We start from the raw sequence: 23611 nt of genomic DNA, 5'->3' as shown, positions 1-23611 counted from the left end.
ACATTCGGGCCTGGCCCACGTCCCGACTTAGCATCCTGTCCCGACTTCGTCTGAATTCGACCGACCGTCCCGACTTCGTCCTGGCTAGGACCGTCCCGACTTCGTCCTGGCTTGGACCGTCCCGACTTGTACCGTCCCGACTTCGTCCTGGCTTGGACCGTCCCGACTTGGACCGTCCCGACTTCGTCCTGGCTTGGACCGTCCCGACTTCGACCGTCCGCCCGACTTCGTCCCGACTTGGACCATCCGCATACATACCGACTGTCTGACCTTATTCCTCCCGACCTTGACCCACGTCCTGATCCGACCCGACTAGGATCCGCGTCTTTTTTTTAGCCACGCCCCTGGCCGTCCGATCTAGGGTTTTGATCCTATCCGTCCATCCGATCTTACCTGTATATATATACCTGGGGTGAGAGAGGCGCCGTTATTCGATACATTACTCACTCTCTCTCTAAAAGCTCACCCTCTCTAGCCTTTCTCTCTCTCGACTTTTCTTTCGCTCTCCTGTCCGACGGTGGTTCACGGCGGTTGTTGTGTAGTGCCTTTCCTCCTGTTTTGTGGAGTTCCTTTGGCACTGGTTTCCCCCTGTTTGTGTTGTTCGTAGCCGAAAGGGGCTCGTTCAACTGTAGGCTTGTGGTTTCTGTTTCCTGTATGCCTTTTACTTTTCTGTGGGGTTTTTTGTGGTTGTGAGTCGTGGTGTTGTGGCCGGTGTGCTTGTGTTAGTCGCGATTCGAGTGTGTATGTGTATATGTTGTGTTTCGAGTGGTTAGGGGCTGAGCCTGGCCAAATCGAGTTAAAGTTTTGTTCGATTTTCTTAATAAAAGTTTAGATCCGTTCCGCATTTTTTAAATAACAAGTGGTATCAGAGCATTGTGTGCCTTTTTCGTTTTTTTTTTTTTTTTTAGAAAATCGTTTGTCCTTCTCGGTTCTAGTTAGTTTTGGTGTAAATAGTGTAGATCTGAAAGGATCTGGTTGAATCGGACTTATTTTTCCAGTGTTCGGTTCTTTTCCTTTTAGATCTGTTTTGAAACCGGCCAAGATAACAGTCGATCTGTGCTTTTTTAGCCTCGGTCGAGTGAGATCTGTGAATAGAGAGTCTTAATCGCTTCAGATCTGTATAGTCTGTGTTAGTTGGGCTAAGTTTCAGTTAGTTTGTTACTAAACCGTTGTATTTTTTAAAAAAAACGGTTTTGTTTTTTTTTTTCAAACTTTCTTTGTTAAACAAAGTATAAGTCAGGTTAGTTGCCTCTGTGTGGTTTTAGATCTGTTAAAATTCGTTTGGATCTCTTTACTGTGGAGTCTAACTCAAAAGTTTTTTTTTGAAAATATTAAAAGTTTTTTGAAAGAAAAAAGTTCTTTAATATTCAAACTTTTCTCGTTTGAAAATTAGTAATAAAATCAGTAAACCAGTCTGTTTTTTTTTTTTTGCATTGTAGTGTCGGATCTGTGGAGAACACTGTTTCGGTGTTAGTTTTTCAGTGATTCTAACTTTTAGTTAGAAGAGAAACAAATTTTTAGTATTTTTGTTTCTTAAGATTAACCATTGCTAACCCTTATTCTCCAAAAAGGATAATAGGCCGTTTTGTGTTGTTCTCTGTTCCTATTTTTTGTAGGAATATTAATTTTTTTGTTGCTGTGCTTCAAGGGTAATCTCTAAAACCCATCTTTTACAATTACTGCTTTGTGTATGGTTTACTGCTTTGTGTATGGTTTATTTCTTTGGTGAATGGTTAATTGCTGCATTTAATTTCTCGCCGAAATCATCTGTAAAGGCTATTGTGAAACTAGGTTACTAAACTCTGATCCTCACATCAGTGAGTGATTCTCGAGTACCTCGGTTGAATAGTCACGAGTGTATGTTGTAATAGTTAGGTTATATCTTGTGATTAATTTTTTTTTTTTGCCTGCTGTGATTATCTGTTGTGTGTGATAATCTGTATTTCCTGCTCGTCTGTGTGATCTGTTGCCATTTTTTTTTTTGTTTCTGTTTTGTGTGAAAATTAGAAAATAATTTTCTGATCACTTAAGTAATATTTGTTTGAAATTAAAAATCTGTTTTTTCAATATAAATAAAATGGCGAGTCACTCTGGTTTTAGTATTCAACCTTTTGATGGAAAAATGGATTTTGCAATTTGGAAACAAAAAATGAGAAGTATTTTAGTAACTCAAAGGTTGATTAAAGCAGTGGAGCCTGATCATTCGATTCAAGTTCCTCTTGAGAGGAGGGTTGAATTGGATGAAATTGCTTCATCTACTATAATCTTACATTTGGCAGATCATGTAATTAGAAAAGTAGGCAAACAAGAATCTGCTTTGGCATTATGGAATAAATTGGATGAACTATACACTCAAACATCATTACCAAGTAGAATGTATTTGTTAGAAAAATTTTTCAGTTTTAAACTTGATTTATCAAAATCAATTGAAGAAAATCTGGATGTTTTTTCTAAACTAATACAAGATATTAAACTTACTGGTGACAAAAACATTGATGATTATAGTGCTATAGTTTTATTGAATGCCATACCTAACACATACTCTGATGTAAAATCAGCTATTAAATATGGGCGAGATTTTATTTCATTAGATGTAGTTATTAATGGTTTAAAATCTAAAGAATTAGATTTACAAACTCACAAGTCAAGTAAGGGTGAAGTTATGTATGCTAGGGGTAGGTCACCTTTTAGATCAAATAAAAAAAATAATTTTGGTAGTAACAAAAACCAAAATAATAATAATAAAAATAGATCTAAAAGTAGAAATAAAAACAGATCTAAAACTCCTAATAAAGGGGGTAGAAGATGTTTTAATTGTGGTGACCCAAATCATTTTATACGTGAATGCCCTAGAAGAAATAAAAATAACAGTAATAATAGCAGTAACAATAGTCAAAAGCAGCAAACTAGTGAAGTAGCCAATATGACATTGCTTGATAAAATGTGTGATGATGTTTTTGCTGTTAAAACTGACTGTTCAAATGTGAATATTTGTGCAAATGAATGGCTTATAGATTCTGGTTGTACTTATCATATGACTCCTTTAAAATCAATTTTTAGTGAATACAAAACCTTAGAAAACTGCACTGTTTCCATGGCTGACAACAGTATATCCAATGTTCTTGGAATAGGAAGTGTAAATTTAAAATTTAACACTGGTTTTGTATTGAAACTAAATAATGTGAGGCATGTTCCTGGTTTATCAAATAACTTGTTATCTTGTGCTGCTTTGTCCGATTTAGAATTAGAGGGTAAATGGGGGAGTAATTGCATGAAAATTACTAAGGGGTCTTTAGTCGTGTTTAAAGCTGAAAAACGTAATAATCTGTATGTTACTTGCGCTGAACCAATAAATGTGCCTGTAAATTCTGTAAATTCTGTTTTAGAGAATAGTGAATTGTGGCATAAACGACTAGGACACTTAAGTAATAGAGGTCTAGAAATTTTACATAAAACTGGCTGTTTTGGAAATGTAAAATTTGAACCTGTTGCTTTCTGTGATAACTGTGTTTATGGTAAACACCACAAAGTGCAATTTCCCCAACCCCCTAATAATAATAACCGAAATTTTTCAAAACAAATTTTAGACTATTTACATACTGACGTGTGGGGCCCAGCTAGTGAGCCCACACAAGGAGGGTCTAGGTATTTTTTGTCCATTATAGACGATTTTTCAAGAAAAGTATGGGTTTTTCTGTTAAAAAACAAATCTGATGTGTTTGAAACTTTCAAAAATTGGAAAGTTAAAATTGAAAATCAAACTGAAAAGAAAATAAAATGTCTTAGGACTGATAATGGCTTAGAATTCTGTAATTCTTGGTTTGATATATTTTGTCAAGAAAATGGTATTAAAAGGCATAAAACTGTCCCCTACACACCCCAACAAAATGGGGTGGCTGAGAGGATGAACCGGACTCTCTTAGAGAGAGTTCGAAGCCTTTTGGCTTCTTCCGGTTTATCCAAGAAATTTTGGGGTGAAGCTGTTATTACGGCAGCTTACATAATAAATAGATCACCTTCGATTCCATTAAATGGTTTGTGTCCTGAATTTAAGTGGACCGGTAAAAATGTTGATTTTTCGAACATTAGGGTTTTTGGGTGTTCTGCCTTTATACGTACTAATAATGACAAATTAGACCCTAGAGCTGAAAAGTGTGTTTTTCTAGGGTACCCGGAAGGAGTTAAGGGGTATAGACTTTGGTTAAGATCTAGGCCCGGTTTTAAGGCCATTATTAGTAGAGATGTTGTGTTTAATGAAAATGAAATGCCATGCTTAAATGTTGAAAAATCTGTGAGGGATAAATCTGAATCAAATGTTGAAAATGTAGATTCAATTAGTACACCAAACGAGGTGGAGCATAATTCTGTTGATATTAGAAATGATGAAAATAATGATAGTCTCTCTGATATTCATAATGAAATTACTCCTGAAAATAATTCTGAAATGAATTCCAATGTGCCTGAGATTGATAATTTTGTTGAGAATAATAATAATTCTGATTTTGATAGAAATGATCAAAATGAACTAGAAAATTATCAATTAACTAGAGATAGGGATAGGAGAGTCCCTAGATTACCTAGTAGGTTTGGTGATTTTGATTTAACTTCATTAGCTTTTAGTGTGTTTGAGAATTTAGATGGTAGTGAACCTAAGACCTTTAGGGAGGCCATAAATTCTGAAAATAAAATAGATTGGTTAAAAGCTATGAAAGAAGAAATGGATTCTTTATATAATAATAAAACTTGGAGTCTAGTCCCTAAACCACCTAATTGTTCTTTGTTGATTGTAAATGGATTTATAAGGTTAAACAAGAAGATAGTGGAATTAGGTTTAAAGCAAGATTAGTAGCCAAAGGTTTTACTCAAAAGGAGGGAATAGATTATAATGAAATTTTTGCCCATGTTGTCAAATTTACCACTGTTAGAATCATGTTAGCTTTAGTTGCCTTTTATGATTGGGAATTAAAGCAATTAGATGTTAAAACTGCTTTTTTACATGGTGAATTAGATGAGAAGATTTATATGAAACAACCTGAAGGTTTTATTGATAAAAATAAAACTAATCATGTTTGTTTGTTAAACAAGTCATTGTATGGTTTAAAACAGTCACCTAGACAATGGAATATCAAATTTGATAATTGTATGAAAAATCTTGAGTTTACTAAAAGCAAATTTGATTATTGTTTATATTTTAAAACTGTTAAAAACCAACCTATTTTTCTTCTCATTTATGTGGATGATATGTTGATTATAAGTCCATGTATAAAGTTGATTGATAATGTGATTAAGTGTTTGTGTGATAATTTTGACATGAAATTGTTGGGGGATGCCAAGGTGATATTAGGCATGACAATTATTAGAGATAGAAAAAATTTCAAACTGTTTTTAAATCAATCCACCTATATTTCGAAAATTATTAAAAAATTTTCCATGTGTGATGCAAAATCAGTATCTGTTCCAATGGCTTCTAATTTTGTGTTAAGTAGGGACCAATGTCCAAAATCTGAATCTGATTGTGAATATATGAAGCATGTGCCATACTCTAATGCAATAGGTTCCATAATGTACTTAATGGTTAGCACTAGGCCTGATTTAGCCTATGTAATTAGTTGTTTAAGTAGGTATATGTCGAATCCTGGTTTAGAACATTGGCATGCTTTAAAGGGGGTGTTTAGATACTTATCTGGTACAATCAATGTTGGTTTAGTGTTTGGTAAATATACAAAAAATATACAGTTAGAGGGTTTTGTAGATTCAAATTATGCTAATGATAGAGACACTAGGAAAAGTACTACTTCATATATTTTTACCTTGTGTGGAACTAGTGTTAGCTGGAAATCACAATTGCAACATATTGTTGCTTTATCTACAACTGAATCTGAGTATGTAGCAATAACTGAAGCTTTAAAGGAAGCTTTGTGGTTAAAGGGTTTAACTACTGAAATTGGTTATTTGCAACATACTGTTACTGTTTTTTCGGATAGCCAGTCCGGAATTCAATTGTGTAAAAATCCTGTGTTTCATGATAGAACTAAACACATTGATGTACGTTTTCATTTCATTCGTGATATAGTATCTAAAGATATAGTTAAATTAGAGAAGATCCCATCTGAATATAACCCAGCTGATATGGGTACTAAGGTTTTGCCTGCAAGTAAATTCGTATCTTGTATGAGATATATACATTGTGATACTTTTGATTAGCCTTATACTACTTAGTGTAGTTGGTAGGCTAATTTAATGTTCTTTCACTAACATTATGTATCTTTGTTGCAGGTATAAGGTAATATATAATGAAATAAAATAAAATGGGCGATGATGTTCCCCGACCATTCGGACCAAAAGTCAGGTGGAGGATTTGTTGGATTTTTTGTCCTTATGGTCCACCCCAAAATAGATACACAAATACACACTCGTTTTGCAGCCCGAGCACATTCGGGCCTGGCCCACGTCCCGACTTAGCATCCTGTCCCGACTTCGTCTGAATTCGACCGACCGTCCCGACTTCGTCCTGGCTAGGACCGTCCCGACTTCGTCCTGGCTTGGACCGTCCCGACTTGGACCGTCCCGACTTCGTCCTGGCTTGGACCGTCCCGACTTGGACCGTCCCGACTTCGTCCTGGCTTGGACCGTCCCGACTTCGACCGTCCGCCCGACTTCGTCCCGACTTGGACCATCCGCATACATACCGACTGTCTGACCTTATTCCTCCCGACCTTGACCCACGTCCTGATCCGACCCGACTAGGATCCGCGTCTTTTTTTTAGCCACGCCCCTGGCCGTCCGATCTAGGGTTTTGATCCTATCCGTCCATCCGATCTTACCTGTATATATATACCTGGGGTGAGAGAGGCGCCGTTATTCGATACATTACTCACTCTCTCTCTAAAAGCTCACCCTCTCTAGCCTTTCTCTCTCTCGACTTTTCTTTCGCTCTCCTGTCCGACGGTGGTTCACGGCGGTTGTTGTGTAGTGCCTTTCCTCCTGTTTTGTGGAGTTCCTTTGGCACTGGTTTCCCCCTGTTTGTGTTGTTCGTAGCCGAAAGGGGCTCGTTCAACTGTAGGCTTGTGGTTTCTGTTTCCTGTATGCCTTTTACTTTTCTGTGGGGTTTTTTGTGGTTGTGAGTCGTGGTGTTGTGGCCGGTGTGCTTGTGTTAGTCGCGATTCGAGTGTGTATGTGTATATGTTGTGTTTCGAGTGGTTAGGGGCTGAGCCTGGCCAAATCGAGTTAAAGTTTTGTTCGATTTTCTTAATAAAAGTTTAGATCCGTTCCGCATTTTTTAAATAACAGGGAAAAACAAATGAAAATAACTACAAAGATGAAGAAGAAGTATATTCATACAAGAGTAGTTTTGTGGACGGTGAAAATAAGGAATAAAATTATTTATTAGATTTTGAAGTCGATAAACTTTGTTTATTTATCTATCAAAGTAGTTATGATTTAATTGTTTTTGCTAGTATCTATGAATTATAGTTATATATTTTTTTGTAAATTTTATTGGTTTGAATGATAATTATAATATTTAATTTCTAGATTTTCCCGTCATATCATTTTAGAGGCAGAAATTCTCAAGAAGGCCAGGATATATACGCTATGTAACTTAGTATTTTGATGTGATGATTTTAGCTTAAAGTACCGTGTCATTAACCAAAGAAGTCAGCTAACCCGAGACGGATGGAGTACAATTTACTGGCATATGAAATTACTACATTACTAGCACAACATCAATACTCGCAATAGCAAATGTTGTCCTATCGACGATCCAAACTTTCTATAGGACACTAAAAAGAACCATCCATCGCATCCATCGCCATATTGATTGGCCCGTTGGCCTCCTTTAGCGGGCCCCAACACTCGACTTTGTTAAACTCTGGGATGTTCGAATGGAAGTATACCCAAACGAGAGATTCTTGAAGGTTCGGGTAGTTGTTGAATAAGCTACCGTCTCCATGGATGAAGGCCTTTAGGACAACGGGAAGTTCTTTCGAAAAAATGTAGTATCGGATGTTGGCGAAGATGTCCAAAAGAGAGTGGCCGCCGCTTATGTGACAATGCACATGTAGCGACATCTTTCCTTTTATTTTCTTCCACTCGGCTACCACTTCGTCTCTTTGGAATCGATTGTACCACCCTTGTAACTATATTCAAATATTTCGATATTTAATTTACAAGATTTGCATATAAGGGTATGTTTCTTTTGCAAAGTTTCCCTCGATTTTATTATTTGAACTCTGTATTTTTCGAGAAAAATATATTTTTTTTCTCTCACAAAACATCCCATCAAATATTATTTTCATATCAAATCAAAATTAAATTTTTTCCAAACTCATCAAAAGAAGCACACTGATCATGCAAATTTGAACGCGCATATATATAATTTTGCTTGCTAATATAGAATTTTGCATATTTAATTAAGACACTAATGATATTGAAGGTTTTTTTTTTTTTTTTTTTTTTTTTTTTTTTTTTTTTTTTTAATTTTCAATTGTTGTAGACCTGAATTTTTAAGATATTTTTATAAATATACATTACTATCTCCGTCCTATAAGAAAAGTACCATAAATTTGTTGTTTATAGATATTTAAATATTAATTATTATATCAATACGTAGTACAAATCAAGAGAAAATGACAAAAATATCTTTATTAATCTCTTGTAATACAAATATAATGACATCTATAGAGTAAATTATAGTATTATACAAATATAAAGATATAATTTTTAACGTTATATATAATGACGCAAAAGACAAATTGTACCATTCTTATGAGACGGAGGTAGTATACATTTTTATAAAACATTACATCCAATCTACTCGTACAATAATTTAGTGATTGTTGTTAAGATTTGCCAACTCAATATTAGTACGATATTGTCCGTTTTGGACCGAACATGTACAAATTTATTTTTCAACTTTCTTCAAAATATCTCTTACTAATGGAGTTATATATGAAACTTATAAAGTATGAATTCTTCTTTTAATTTTCTAATATAATATTTGAGTAATGAAAAATATTTAGTCATTATTTTTTTATTGCTTAATTATTATGATTCATTATAAAATACATTAATTATTTTCTTTCATCAAATATCATATCCAAATAATTATTCAAAACAAGAAACTTAAAAAAATAAAATAATCAAACAAACAAACCCTATTTTTGCAATAACTCGTAAAAAATTGAGTATATTATACTCCTTCCGTCCCAAATATCGTGTCTGCTACACTGTAGACATGGGTGTAATTAGTAGATAATTAAAAATATATTAGTGAAAATAATTATCCTATAATATAAATAATTATAAATTAAAATTAAGATAACTAATTAGTTTAATTAAAATTTTAAAAAAATAAAATCTAAAAATTTAAAATGAGATTGAAGTGTATAATTATTTTCCAAAAAAAGAAAATGACATGGTATGTGAGACGGACAGAAACGGCAATACGGAGGGAGTAAGTATTTATAAATGTTTTAATTTACAAATCAAATTATTACAAAAACGTGTAATTGTATTAGTAAAAGATATACATACACTCGTATTATTGTGCATTATATAGTTTAATAGTTAGACTTGCTTAAGTAAATATTCAAAACCCTAAATCATACTAACTATGTTTGTTTGTAGATTTTCAAATTAATTTAATTATTTATTAATTTTTTCTTCTAAAAAAAATTCAATAAATACTTATTTTCTATATTTATTTGTTCGTGTGTTTGAGAGATGTGTTTAACGTTTTGAAGAATTAAATTTTAATTGAAACAGTTATTTGATATGATGTCAATAGTGTTTGAGAGATGTACTATATGTTTAAGATTTTGAAGAGTTAAATCTAATTGAAACAGTTATGTGATGTGATTTTATGAATATAAAATTATTTTTTCGATATAATATAGAGAATAAGTATTTATTTAATTTTTTTAGAAGAAAAAATTAACAATGATTGATATAGAGTTTATTCTATTAAATGAAAATCATGTGTTCGAAAATGACACTTTGGTCATCTTCCCCAATGCCAAAATAATAGGGCATGTTTCTTTTAATGAGTTTAGAAAAAAAATTGAATTTTGTGAGAGAAAAAAATATTTTTTTTTCGAAAAATGTAGAATCCAAATAATAAAAACTTGATATTTAAAGCGTAAAGAAACAAACCCTATATTTCAAAACACATGACCAAGACAATTTTTGGGTGTTTTTTTTTTTTTTGAAAAAATAAAATAATTATTGGATATATATTATTTTAAATAGAAATTTAATATATTTAATTTATTAGCAACGATAAAATTTTATTCTATTTTTCTACAAAAAAGTTCTATTATTTTAAATAGTTTTTCTCAACTATTTTTAATATTTTCCACATCCACAACAAATATAATCATTTATTTTTTACGCCTAAGTTTTAAAATATTAATATTCTATAAATAATATTCTCTCACTTCCAAAACTATAGTCTGTAAGTTGTGTTTGATACGAGATTAAAAAAATATTGATATTATATTGGTAGTTGGTAAAAAGCGGTAAAAGACTTTTTTACCCTTGTGAGTGTATTAGTGTAAAAAGTAGTGGCAATTGTGTAATAATAATGAAAAAATAAGGGTAATTTTATAGTTATATGATTATTTATGAAAATGAGACTATTGTTTTGGGACGGATAAAAATAGTAAATAGGACAGTTGTATTGGTTTGCAAGGTATTAGGTTCGGCCGGAGGTTTACTTAGTGATCACTTTCGGGTAGCGGCTGCGGGTTCCCATATCATCCAAAAAAAAATAAATAAATATATTTATATATGCATTAACATTCCTTTCCAAATTCAAGGTGGTTGTACAAATCAATTTGAGTTTTTCTAAGAGAAGCAAGAAATGACAAAGTTAAAATTCTTCCTTTCAAACATGCAAAATTAAAATCGTGGCTCTGAATGGAGTTAAAGTCGAAATTAAAATTAAAACCCTTAAAAGAGTTACTCGGCTTAAGAGTTAGACTTTGAAAATGGTCAAAATCGGAATCAAAATCAGAGTTAAAAACTCTATAAATAAATTAGAGGTTAAGACAGTTACAAAATTCTCGACAGACGATCCAAATCTAAATATTAAATACTCCCTCCGTCCAAGAAAAAAGTATACATTTACTTTGGGCGCGGAGTTTAAGAAATAATAGTATTTTAATTATAATGAGTAGGTAAAAATAATGTAATGACATTTTTGTCCTTATTTTTTTTTTTTGTATAAAATTAATAATGTGATGTAAGGTAGGGTTATTTGTGGAAACAATGAGGTATTTAATGAAATGATTACTTTGTAATTGAACATCCCAAAATAGAAATATGTATACTTTCTAGGTGGATGGAGGAAATACTAAATAGACGTATCGAGTTTCTTTTTGCGACGCATGTCATTTCAAAGTCCTAAACATGGAGGTCGTAGTAATGTAAAATTTTTAAAGATTTTATATATTACCAAGTTAACCAATATATATATATATATATGATATTATCTCTGTCCGCCTTTAAGGGTCATATTTACATTTTACGTTATTTTATTTAACATTAAAAATATCTTTATATTTGTATAATTTTTTAAGTACAAATGTCGTTCTATTAGTATTATAAAACACTAATAGAAATATTTTTTCAATTTTTTCTTAATTTGTACAATATTTTGATATAATAATTATTATTCAAAGATCAACACGCAAAAAGTAAATGAGACCCTTCGGGTTTGACGAAGGTAATATTTTTTAATATATATATATATATATATATTTATAAAATTTATAATAATTGTATAATAATTTAAAAAATAAATAAATAAATAAATAAAAGTAATGGTAAATTTAATTTACCTGTGAATTATTAATGGTGTGAGAAATAGCGAGGGTGAGCTTAGCTGTGAGATCAGAGTGTGTCAAAGTGTAAATTCTTGGGAGAATTCGAATCTTTCCAGGATTCCTTTTTTCATCCAACCCTAAGTACATTACACTCAGCTTCGATTCTTCGAATGTTGCTGCTCCGAATAATCTCGCAACCTTAATTAATTAATATTGTTACTATTTAATTTAATTTAATTTAAGGGAAAAAATTATTTTTATTCTCCATGTAACCAAAATTTATCAATTTTGATCTCAATATAAAAATTTTATCAATTTTGGTCTAAATATAACCAGAACTCGTCATTTTTTGTCCAAATATAATTAAAACTCATTATTTTTTGTCTCAATATAAAATTTTTATTAATTTTTGTCCAAATATAACAAAAACTCATCATTTTTTGTCCCAATATAATCAAACCTTATCTTTTTTTATTCCACCATCAACAAATCGACGGAAAATATTGACGTGAAAAGGAGTCGAATCTTATATTTATATTCGAAGAAATTGCACAATCTTGCAAGTCCACGTCAGCATTTTCCGTCGGTTTGTTGACGGTGGGATAAAAAAAAAATACAAAAAATGATAAGTTTTGGTTATATTGAGATTGATAAAAATTTTATATCGAGACAAAAAATGATGAGTTTTGGTTATATTGGAACAAAAAAATAATGAGTTTTTTTATTATATTAGGATCAAAATTGATAAGATTTTTATATTGCGACCAAAATTAATGAATTTTGATTATATTGATGAAATCATTCATTATATATAAGAAAGAAAGAAATTACAGTACTTACAGGGACGACGATCACAGTGGTCGTCGGAATATTCTTTCTAATCGTCTGAATATTCCCTTTCCCTTCTCGAAACGACGTCGGTTTAAGCTTCCATGGAACCACTGAACTTGCTGCTGCTGCCATTTCTTTCTCTTTCAGTTTTTATTATGCTCTTTCTTCTTCTTCTTCTTCTTCTTTACTCTCTCTCAATATATATATAACTATGTATTGCTTTGATCTTGTAATAAGAATGGATGGCTGTCACTACAAAAAAAAAATATCAATTTTGTAACAAGACTTTTTCGTTCTTAAATCCACATTTTCCGTTACTAATGATATTAGATACGTAATTAGGGATGAAATTAAGTTAGCTACGTGAACTTTAGGAACAAAATTCCGTTACAAATTTATTATTTTTTTTGTAGTGTGTGTACATTTATTTTAATTTTAGTTTCATTTCCGTATTAATATTAATTTGAGTTTATTCGATTATTCCTTTCGCTATATATTTAAATCGTACTTAGAGGTTTGTTTGAATGAAGTCTAATGATCCACGATATAAATTTACAACAACAACAATTATTATTATTATTATTATTATTATTATTTATTTATTTTATAACGTAGGAATCACAACTGCTATCACTAAAAAAAAATTATTTTTGTAACAAAACTTTTTTGTTTCTAAATTTACTTTTTCCGTTACTAATGATATTAGAGACGGAATTAGGAATGGAATTACGTTAGCTACGCGAACTTTAGGGACATAATTCCGTTACAAATATATTATTTTTTTGTAGTGTATTTTTTTTAAGTACGCTATGCGTAAACACTAGTCGAACCTAATAGCTTGTAAACTAGGCTCAACATGTATAATTTTGAAATTTCTATTTTTTAAATCGAGCACAATAGGTTAAAATAATAATTTGAGAGTAATTATTTTTAGATACCACAAGTACACCAAAATATAATTATAGTTATATTAGAGAGCAAAAAAATATTTTTTTGGTCTCATTTAATATCATAATTATTAATTTTGGTCTCATTAATTAATTAATTTATTTTTTTTTTTTATCAATTTTAGTCTCATTGAAATTTTGTTATCAATTTTAATCTCAGCCGGCCAAAACGGCCGTATTGATTACCCTGCACTCGAAAACACGACCAAATTCAAAAATAATTACCTACTAACACATCCAAAATTATTGAACATGATCAATAATATTTTCATCTCAATATCAATGAAAAGTCAAGTTAAAAGATATAAATTGCAAAAGTTATTTGAGATTAGTATTCTGTTAACTTCAATTTGTTAAACAATTTTAACTTAAGTCTATTTTTTAATTTAAAATCCATTAATTAAGTTATTAATTAGAATATAATTGTTAAATTAATAAATGATTCTAAGAACAAATTTATTTATTTATTTATTTATTATTATTATTATTTAGTCTCAACACTTCTAAGAAAAATAACTCATTTTTTAATATAATTTGTAGTGGGAGTAAATATTTTCTAGATATTATTTATATATAACTAAAACAAAATAAATATAACACGTTGTTTTTTTTTTTAATTTGTGAATAGTTATTGGCCAGTACACATCACCAAATGACCTTATAAGGCTTTTTAAAAGATAAAATAAAATTATACTCCCTCCGTCAAATATACCATATTTACGTTGCCGTTTCTATCCGTCCCACGTACCATGTCACTTTCTTTTTTTGAAAAATGATTATACACTTTAATCTCATTTTAAATTTTTTAATTTTAATTAAATTAATTAGTTATTTTAATCTTAATTTATAATTATTTATATTATAGGATAATTATTTTCACTAATACATTTTTAATTATCTACTAATTACACCACTCCTAAAATACCGTGTCTATAGTGTAGCATACACGATATCTAGGACGAAAGGAGTATAATATTACACTATTGATCGCGAAATATCGATTGTTTGTTAAACCCTGAACAAGATAAGGGTTGAGTTGGGGGAGTTCGCAATTTGAATTTAATATTTTTATAAAAAAAATATTGTGTAGTAAAAAGAATTGTTTGAAATTAAAAACACACAAACTGTAATAATAATAATAATAATAATAATAATAATAATAATAATAATAATAATTGTTTAGCTTGATTTCATACCGATTATGTGAATACATTTAATTAAAATTTTGATATAACATCTTGTGACATTCAATAATTTACCGACAATTACGTATAAAAATATATATTAAAATAACGTGTATCACATGGTCAAATTTCCCGAACTTATTCCACCCTAAATTTTGCTTTGCTTTGCTTTTGTTCACACTCTAAAAAAATAATAAAAAATCACACATGATTAGCTTTGTGTGACTTTTTCGTTGGGCTTGGTTTGTAGGGAATGGTTCGGTCGAATGTTTATTCAGTGTGCATTTTCGGATAACAGTTGCGGATTTTCACGTCATAAAAAAAAAAAATAATATTTTTTTAAAAAAATATATATTAAAATATCGTGTATCACATGGTGAAATTTCCGAACTTATTCTACCCTAACTTTTGCTTTTGTTCACATTCTAAAAAAATAATACTCCCTACGTCCAATTTTTATTGTCCTAAAGCATATTTATACGGTTTTTTAGGTGATTGTCTTTTTGTTATGAATTGACAAATTTGCCCATAATTGTATGGTAGAGACTAAAAGTAATAAATGAATAAAGGGTAAAAATATTAAATTTGTGTTTAGAAAAAGAAATAGGACAATAGTTATTGGACGTCCCAAATAAGAAAGTAGGACATTAGTTTGTGGACAGATAGAGTAATAAATAAATAAAATAAAAATAAAATCTCACGTTATAAATATATGTTTAAAGGATGGATGGGGCAAGTCATTTTTATCCTATCTCTCATGTGATTTGTCACGTCAAAATCCGTCAAATAGTTTGGCTATAATTTCAAATTAATTAAGTTGTCAAAGGTCCGGATCGGAGTCCGGGATCCGTAAAAAAAAAATATGGCCCTCGGCCAAATTATAGATCAATCATTAAATTGTCAGATTTTTATTATTCAGATATTTTTTATTTTCTCCAAAAATATCATATTAAATAATTACTCACTCCGTCCCAAATATCATGTCCACGTTGCCGTTTCTGTCCGTCCCACATACTATGTCACTTTCCTTTTTTGGAAAATGATTACGCACTTTAATCTCATTTTAAATTTTTTAATTTTAATTAAACTAATTAGTTATCTTAATCTTAATTTGTAATTATTTATATTATAGATAATTATTTTTACTAATACATTCTTAATTATCTACTAATTACATCCCTCATAAAATATTGTGTATACAGTGTCGCAGACGCGGTATCTGGGACGGAGGGAGTACTTTTTTTTATATTATATTACAAATTTATTTTACATTCAAAACTTCTTTATTTATATCACATCAAACAGTTATTCCAATTCAATTTTTTATTATTCAAAAATTCAAGAAAAAAATTATAAGCCATGAACAAACAAACAAACAAACAGATCTAATATCATTTTCAAAATAACACAATCTATTTTATTATAAAGATGATAGTATTAATTTTTGAATTGTTGTATTTTAAAATGGTTACAAAATACTCCATATGTTCTATATGTTTTGGATGTGTTACTGTAGATACATAAATTTAGATAAAAGTGTTAGTAGAAATAATTATTATTTAGTAAAAATAATTATAAATTAAAATTAAGATAAGTAAATAATAATTAAAATTAAAAAATTTAAAATTTAAAAAATTTAAAATTTAAAATGAGATTAAAGTGGATAATCATATTAAAAAAATGAAAGGACAAATTATGTGGAATGAAAAAAAAATAAAAATAAAAATAAAGACAAATTAGATGGGATAGAGAATAACAAACTACATTACCATCATTAAATACAAATTGTAATATTCAATTTTATATTATTTGAAATCAATAAATAGTAGTATATATAATTTATAATTAGAAAAAAAAATCACCTTAATAATTGTATTTAATTTTAATATAATATTCCTCATTTTTAAAACAATAATCTCATGGTAAAAATTGTATTTTGATTTGACAGAAAAAAATATAACATACAATAAAATTCATTTGTACTAAAAAAATGAAAATTTCATATTTGATGAACGAAAAATTATAAAATTGATATTTTTCAACTATCATAAATAATATTACTCTCTTCATCCAAAGAAAATCATGTAGTTTTAATTATGTACGTAAATTAGAAAATAATAATATTACAAAAAGTAAAATATATTATCTCCGTCCGACTCTAAGGGTCTCATTAATTTTTTGCATATCGATTTTTGAATATTAATTATTATATCAAAATATAATACACGTTAAGAAAAAGTTGCAAAAATATAATACTAATCGAATGATATTTATACAAAAATTACACAAATATAAGAATATTATTTTTAATGTTAAGTATAATGACGCAAAATGTAAATACGACCCTTAGAGACAGACAGATGTCGTAACTTAATACGAATACTATGCACATACCCGGAATACATTTCCTTCGCAAAATTTTCAGAAGTTCGGGTCGCCGGGCTTCAGAAGCTTCGGCATCGTAGGCTCGGCGAACCAAACCTTCCGGCCCCGTCTCGTGTTCGCGGCAAATCTCGACGCCAAGAAAGTAGTCCGCAGGGCATGACTTTCCGACGAAGCTCGATTGCCGTCATCTTCGTCGTCATCTGACGATGACGATGACTGCGTGTAACACATGCTCTCGTGCCTCGCCAATTCCTCGGCGAGTTTCCGCCGCTTATGCCGCCTCCACGCCGCCTGCAAAATGCGGGCCCCCCAAGTCCGCCATTGGTGCGAGTAGTACCGGAAAACGTGCTGCAGTTTCTTGCTGTGGAGCCGCTTGAATTGGTTGGCGAAGAATTTGAGATCGTCTGCACGGAGAGCGAAGCCCTCGACTTCGGTGATGCATTTGACGGTCCGGGTCGAGGCTGGACGGTTGAGATTTGGGCCGATCATTAGGGCCCACGTTAGGAGCTCCTCGCCGCAGAAATCGCCGGGTTTGAGGGTGATGGAATTGAAGAACCCAGAACGACCTCCGTCGGTCGTCGAACTTTCGAGCTGGCCACGGATTATGAAAAGCATTTCGTTTACGGGGTCGCCTTCGCGGACAATGTAGGTGCATTTTGTGTGGAGGGAAGAAACGAGTCGCCCGCATATCGCGTCCAGGAGCTGGTCGTCCATTTTCGAGAAGAATGGAACCTAAAATTGGCGGCGCAAGGCGTTAGTATTGGCGAGAAATGTATGTAATACACAACATATCGAAATTTCGATTAAGATCGCTTCAAGTAGAGCTGACAAAAACTGACTCAACATGACAATCCGACATGAACCCAATATGAAATAACTGAATTTGGATCAAGGATTTCAACCCGATTATACATACAGGTTGACATGAACCTAATACGATAATAAATGAGTCAGGTTAGGGTTGAAGCTATCAACTCAAACCCGACACGACAATCCGATTATAATAATTAATATATTTATTATATATGTTAAATAATTCTAATCTAATAATGAGTACACATGTTAATTTAAATTAAATTCAATTTTAAATAATTTAATCTAATTAATTGTACACATTATATTAAAATCAATAAAAACTAATATAACACACGACAAACAATATTGAATTTGAATTTTTTACTTAATTATGTATACTTATGTATACGGATCAACACGAACCCGACCCGATAATAAACGGATTAATACGAACCTGACACGATAACAAATGGTCGGGTTAAGATTGAATGGTTTAACCCGTTTAAAGTATTTAACTCGACACAGATAGACCTATTGTCAACTCTAACTCCAAGAAATGACGATACTCATGAAGTTTTTGTTTTTTTTTTTGTGAAACTCCCTAATAGTTTCGAAATTCAGCGTAAAATATCCCCATACTTTAAAAATTGCATAGCACTCCCCTATGCTTTAAAAAACGTTCATAAAACCCCACTACCATGAAACTTCCGTTGTGTTATAAGAAAATGATTTCTTATCTATATATTTTGCATGGTGAGAGATTTTATGCAATATTTTTTAAAGTATAAGGGGCACTATGCAATTTACTGAGAATTTATACTGAGTTTCGAAACCATAAAGGAATTTTATGCAACGTTTTTAAAGTATAAGGGGGCGTCATACCATTTTTAAAGTAAAATAGGAATTTATGCTGAGTTTCAAAACCACAAAAGAGTTATGGACAATTTTGCCTTTTTTTTTTTCGCATCAAAGAATAAAAAGGAGATAACAAACTTACCCGGCGAACAAGGTCGAGGCAAAGATGCTTTTGAATTAGGCGTCGCAAGTCTAACGGTAACGCTTGAAGAAGCTCGTCCTCCTTCACTCCTCTCGTCGACTGCCAATTGTATTGAACGAATCGGCGCACACGGTCTTGCAGATTGTCAGGTAGCTGGCGATGCCTCATCCATTCCTCGGTATCTTTCCGCTTGATTCTCCATTCTTCAAGTCTTGCCGTGGTCGATTGTAAATAAGTCTACAATTTGAGGACAACATAACCCAAAATAATTCAAGATATTTCGATTCTAACTTTTGTCGATATAAGATAAAAAATAAGTTCAATACGTTCTCGCTTGAATCGAAATTTCTTCCTTGCATCCAAATCTAAAAGTCTCAGCAAACAACGAATACGAGAAAACAAAGCCACAACGACCCCAAAATTTAACCCGCGACAAAAAATTCATCACATTGTATTCATACCTGTACATTTCCGATTAGCAGCGCAAAGAAGACCAATCCCATAAGACATATCACAATACTGAAGCTTGTTTCGACTAGAAAAGGCGTCGCTTTCATGCTCTGACCGTATGAACTGCAAAATAGGATCGAACGAAAGACAGCTCACGGCATCAAAAGCCAAAATTGAATATAGAACATAGTAAGACACAATTCATCGGATGATTTATAATCAATGTAGCAAAGAAATAAGCCGAGAAAAGAAATCATGATTTAATCGGCATTATCAAGAACACTTACGAAGAACACTCAGACGACATATTAGAGGATAAAATGAAAGTAAGTATATAGGCGCGCCACCGTGATTGCTTTAAACTTGCGACAATTCAAACATAAACAGACAAATTTTTTTCAAAAAAGAGATTGAAAAGTAGTACGAGGTTAGAATCTGACCACAGACTTCTCAAGCCAAACCAGAGATTGTAAAAGTATTTCTGGAAGAAACTTGCAGAAGGAACGTCATCAGTCAAGGCGTCGCCAAACAATCCAAAATTAAAGTCGCTATCTTCCGGATTACACCTCTTGTAGATCTTCGTAGAGTTATACCACTTGTGATATTCAGGGCCGTTGGACGAACAATCAAGATACTTCATGTTGCAAAAACCTTTCTCTTTTTTACAATAAACCCTCCAGCATATAAATATTCGTTCGACAGCCAATAAATACCATACTGATCCCAAAACCTGCAGACGACCAAAAAAAAAATTAAGCCAAATCTACATGATCGATACTAAACTGAAAAAACAGACAATTCACTACTTACATGACCGGCTAACAAGAAGAGGATGAGATTATAGGCGGCCCCTGTCCAAGCAGTCGTGGCGACGACGCCGGTGTTCTTAATAATTCGAGCATTCAGAGGGAACACAACCATGAGTTTCGGAATGTATTGAAGGATGATGAGAAAGGTAATTGTATGGTTAACATTGGTTGTTGTTCTTGACATCACAGATGGCATAAATCCCCAAATTACACACTGTTAGATGAACACAAATTGCATAAATATCAGCTAATTCTTCCTCAAAATCAAGATAGTGTTTCTAGAAACGATGGAATCGAATGAACCCTAAGGATAAACCCCCAAATTACGTCAGATTAATACAAATTGCACAAACATCAGCTAGGGTTTAATTTCATGATTCTTTCTCAAAATCATGATAATGTTTCTAGAAATGAAGGAATCGAATGGAGATGAACAGTAACCCTAAGAAAACATCCCCAAATTAGGCGGTGTAGGATGAGCCAAATTGCACAAGCATCGGCTAGGGTTTAATTTCATAATTGTTTCTCAAAATCATGATAATGTTTCCAGAAATGAAGGAATCGAATGGAGATGAACAGTAACCCTAAGAAAAAATCCCTGAATTAGGCGGTGTAGGATGAGCCAAATTGCACAAACATCCGCCAGGGTTTAAGTTCGTAATCCTTTGCTTAAAATATGATAATGTTTCTATTGGCATATTCAAAATTGCTGAACCCTTTTGTTTCTATTTTTAACATACGAGCAAATATGCAGGATGTTGCAGGTTCTATTTGACATCATTTCGGGAAACCTGCCAACTGCAGAGTTGACCGAGTTACAACTTTTGAATGCATTCTATGTGTTCTACACACGATGGAACAAGACAAATGAATATGTATTGGACAGAGGACGTGCAGGAAAAGGCTGCATGTATTGTCCTCTCATACTGGATGACATTAAATGACCTTAAACACACTGCCCCAAAAGTTGTGACAGTCAACTTTTGTCTTTTGTGTAATGTGTATATATTTTGTTGGATGTTTGTTTGTATTCATGGTTGAGCTACCAGAACTTAGAGAGAAGTATTCCCTCCACTTGTTAGAGTGTTGAGAGAGATCATCCATGGAGGGTTGAAGGCGAGAAGAAGGATTCTCGAAGCCGGAGAAGATATTCATCCGGTAAACAACCTTATTCTTAGCTTGGTCGCTGGCCCGCTGCAGTTGTTGCGGTAGAGTAACAGCCAGTCCATGAGAGTTTGTAAACCAAGTGTTTGGTTTAGTTAAGACTCCTGGATTGAAATCCCCCAGACGTAGGTTGGAAAACCGAACTGGGTAAACAAACTTGGTGTGTTATTTTTCTTTCTGCACTTATTCAGTCATCGATTCGTGCATGAACACACACCTCTGTTATAACCGCGAGACAACTACGTTGTAAAGCTGTGTTTACGTCGAACGTTTCACAGTTCCGCTGTGCAAGGTACTCGGAGGCGTTGGACCTCTTACGCGCCCCTCTCCGCGACTTCCAACAGTTTCTAGAAATCGAATGGAGATGAACATAAATCCCCAAATTACCGAATGAACACGAATTGCACGACTTCAGCTAGGGTTTAATTTCGCAATTCTTCCTCGAAAATACGGTAATGGTTACAGAAACGATGGTATCGAATGAAGATCAACAGTAGCGTTAAATAGCATCGAAAATTTCAAAATCAGGCATACATACAACAACAGATTGGTAATGAGAGGAAAGAAATTACCTGTGGAAGGGGAAGCGCTGCGGCGAGATCAATGGCGAAATCTTTGTTCAAATAGTATCGAGCAATCATGGCCGGATCCGTAACCAAATCACCTCTCCCAAACACGCGAGTGTCACGCGCGACGTAGGCGGTGCGGAATTTCATCAAAATGTTGAAGCCGGAGAACATGTCGCAAATGGTGCGGATGGCGACGAGCGACCCGGCCCAGCCGTAGTCCATCTTGAGGCAATAGCGGTCGGGGAGGAAGCCGAGGAGGATGAAGAAGAGAGGATCGACGAAGAGGGAGACGAGCGAGGTCGCGAAGAAGATACGGTTCCATCGGATGACGCGCTCGCTGCTCGGATCCTGGATCTGGAGCCACCAGTCCTTGTGGCGGTCGCGGATGGCGGAGGTCGGGTTGGGGAGCGGCACGAAGCGGATGTTGAGGTGGTTCATGGCGCATCGGCATGGCAGGTAGGGATGAGTAATGCGGAGGGAGGGATTGGGTGTGGGGAAGGGGAAGGAGAAGAAGGAGGGGCGCCATTGTTGGGACCTCTCGGGAGCTTCGCCGCTAACTTTGTGCGTTGCAGATTTGGTACGAAGAAGGCCGTCGAATGTATTTTGCCGTTAATAATAATAATTATTATGTTCTAATTATAATTTACTTTATTTCTTCATTAAAATTAGGGAAAAATTTAATTTTAGTTCAGTATAATTAAAATTTATCAAATTTGATTTTAATATAAAATATATCACTTTTAATTTTATTATAAACAATTTTAAATAATTTTGGTTATACCATTCAAAAATTAAAGAAAATTGCAGACATAGACCAAAGGGGTAGACGTAGAGCTGATATGGAAACAATATGGTCATGTAAACTTCTACACCACCACATTGTCACACAACATGCTTAATTCTACACGGACTGTTTTTGTTTTTGTAAATAAAAATTATTCTTTTGTTATATTTTATTTTTTAAAAATAATTTTGAATTTATAATAATTGATATAGTTAAAATAGAAAAAATTAATAATAATCCTAATATAATTAAAATGTATCAATTTTAGTTCAAATATAAAAAATTATGAGTATATTCTTTTAAAGATTTTGTCAAAATCTAATATTCACCAAAAATTTTCTTTTTAAAAATATTCAATTATGCAAGTATTTTTTATTTTTTTATATTATATTAAAAATTAATTTTATATTTCAATACAATTATATATGTCTATTATGAATTAATTTTATTAATCTTACATTTTAATATAATCTCAACATAGGCATGCATAATTTTATTGAAATGTAAAATTACTTTTTAATATAATATAAAAAAAAAAAATAGTTGTGTAATTGAATGTTTTTAAGAGAAAAATTTTTGGTGAATAACAGAATTTTAGGTAAAATTTTTCAAAAGAACATACTCAAATTTTTATATTTGAACTAAATTGATAAATTTTTATTATATTAGGATTACTATTGATTTTTTTTTTATTTTAACTATATTCTAAATTCAATGTTTTTGTTTTAAAAAAATAAAATTTTAAATAAAAACAGAAAGATACACGACAATGTAGAATTACATATGGTTGTGTGACAACGTGGTCATGTATAATTGTACATTGAATTATACACGATAGTGTGACAACATAGTTGTGTATAATCGTATATGA

The 23611-nt window shown here is 32.2% G+C and overlaps 2 protein-coding genes across 2 annotated transcripts; both read right to left on the bottom strand.

Annotated features, from left to right (window-relative positions):
• Positions 1-7643: 7643 nt before the first annotated feature.
• On the bottom strand, positions 7644-12844 carry LOC127250678 (protein STAY-GREEN homolog, chloroplastic-like). The gene is made up of 3 exons (XM_051274076.1): positions 12666-12844; positions 11841-12023; positions 7644-8138 (listed from the first exon to the last, which is right to left on the bottom strand). The coding sequence occupies exons 1-3, from the start codon at positions 12786-12788 to the stop codon at positions 7782-7784; spliced, it is 663 nt and encodes a 220-aa protein (XP_051130033.1). The 5' UTR covers positions 12789-12844; the 3' UTR covers positions 7644-7781.
• A 4168-nt stretch (positions 12845-17012) lies between these two features.
• LOC127250225 (probable cyclic nucleotide-gated ion channel 16) lies at positions 17013-22506 on the bottom strand. The gene is made up of 6 exons (XM_051273387.1): positions 21960-22506; positions 20225-20437; positions 19855-20144; positions 19426-19537; positions 18965-19201; positions 17013-17904 (listed from the first exon to the last, which is right to left on the bottom strand). The coding sequence occupies exons 1-6, from the start codon at positions 22392-22394 to the stop codon at positions 17209-17211; spliced, it is 1983 nt and encodes a 660-aa protein (XP_051129344.1). The 5' UTR covers positions 22395-22506; the 3' UTR covers positions 17013-17208.
• Positions 22507-23611: the final 1105 nt, after the last annotated feature.

Source organism: Andrographis paniculata, unplaced genomic scaffold (genome assembly GCF_009805555.1).
Source record: "Andrographis paniculata isolate CXL003 unplaced genomic scaffold, ASM980555v1 Contig37END, whole genome shotgun sequence".
NCBI classification, from domain to species: domain Eukaryota; kingdom Viridiplantae; phylum Streptophyta; class Magnoliopsida; order Lamiales; family Acanthaceae; genus Andrographis; species Andrographis paniculata.
This window is presented reverse-complemented; position numbering and strand designations above follow the sequence as displayed.

What these genes read in the sequence shown, in the direction of transcription:
- LOC127250678 (XM_051274076.1), bottom strand. Translation starts at nt 12,788, where the DNA reads ATGGCAGCAGCAGCAAGTTCAGTGGTTCCATGGAAGCTTAAACCGACG. An exon ending in CCACTGTGATCGTCGTCCCT is followed by an intron (nt 12,024 to 12,665) that starts GTAAGTACTGTA and finishes TAATTAATTAAG; the next exon opens with GTTGCGAGATTATTCGGAGC. An exon ending in ACACCATTAATAATTCACAG is followed by an intron (nt 8,139 to 11,840) that starts GTAAATTAAATT and finishes ATTTGAATATAG; the next exon opens with TTACAAGGGTGGTACAATCG.
- LOC127250225 (XM_051273387.1), bottom strand. Translation starts at nt 22,394, where the DNA reads ATGAACCACCTCAACATCCGCTTCGTGCCGCTCCCCAACCCGACCTCC. An exon ending in TCTTCTTGTTAGCCGGTCAT is followed by an intron (nt 20,145 to 20,224) that starts GTAAGTAGTGAA and finishes GGTCGTCTGCAG; the next exon opens with GTTTTGGGATCAGTATGGTA. An exon ending in TTTGGCTTGAGAAGTCTGTG is followed by an intron (nt 19,538 to 19,854) that starts GTCAGATTCTAA and finishes CCTATTTTGCAG; the next exon opens with TTCATACGGTCAGAGCATGA.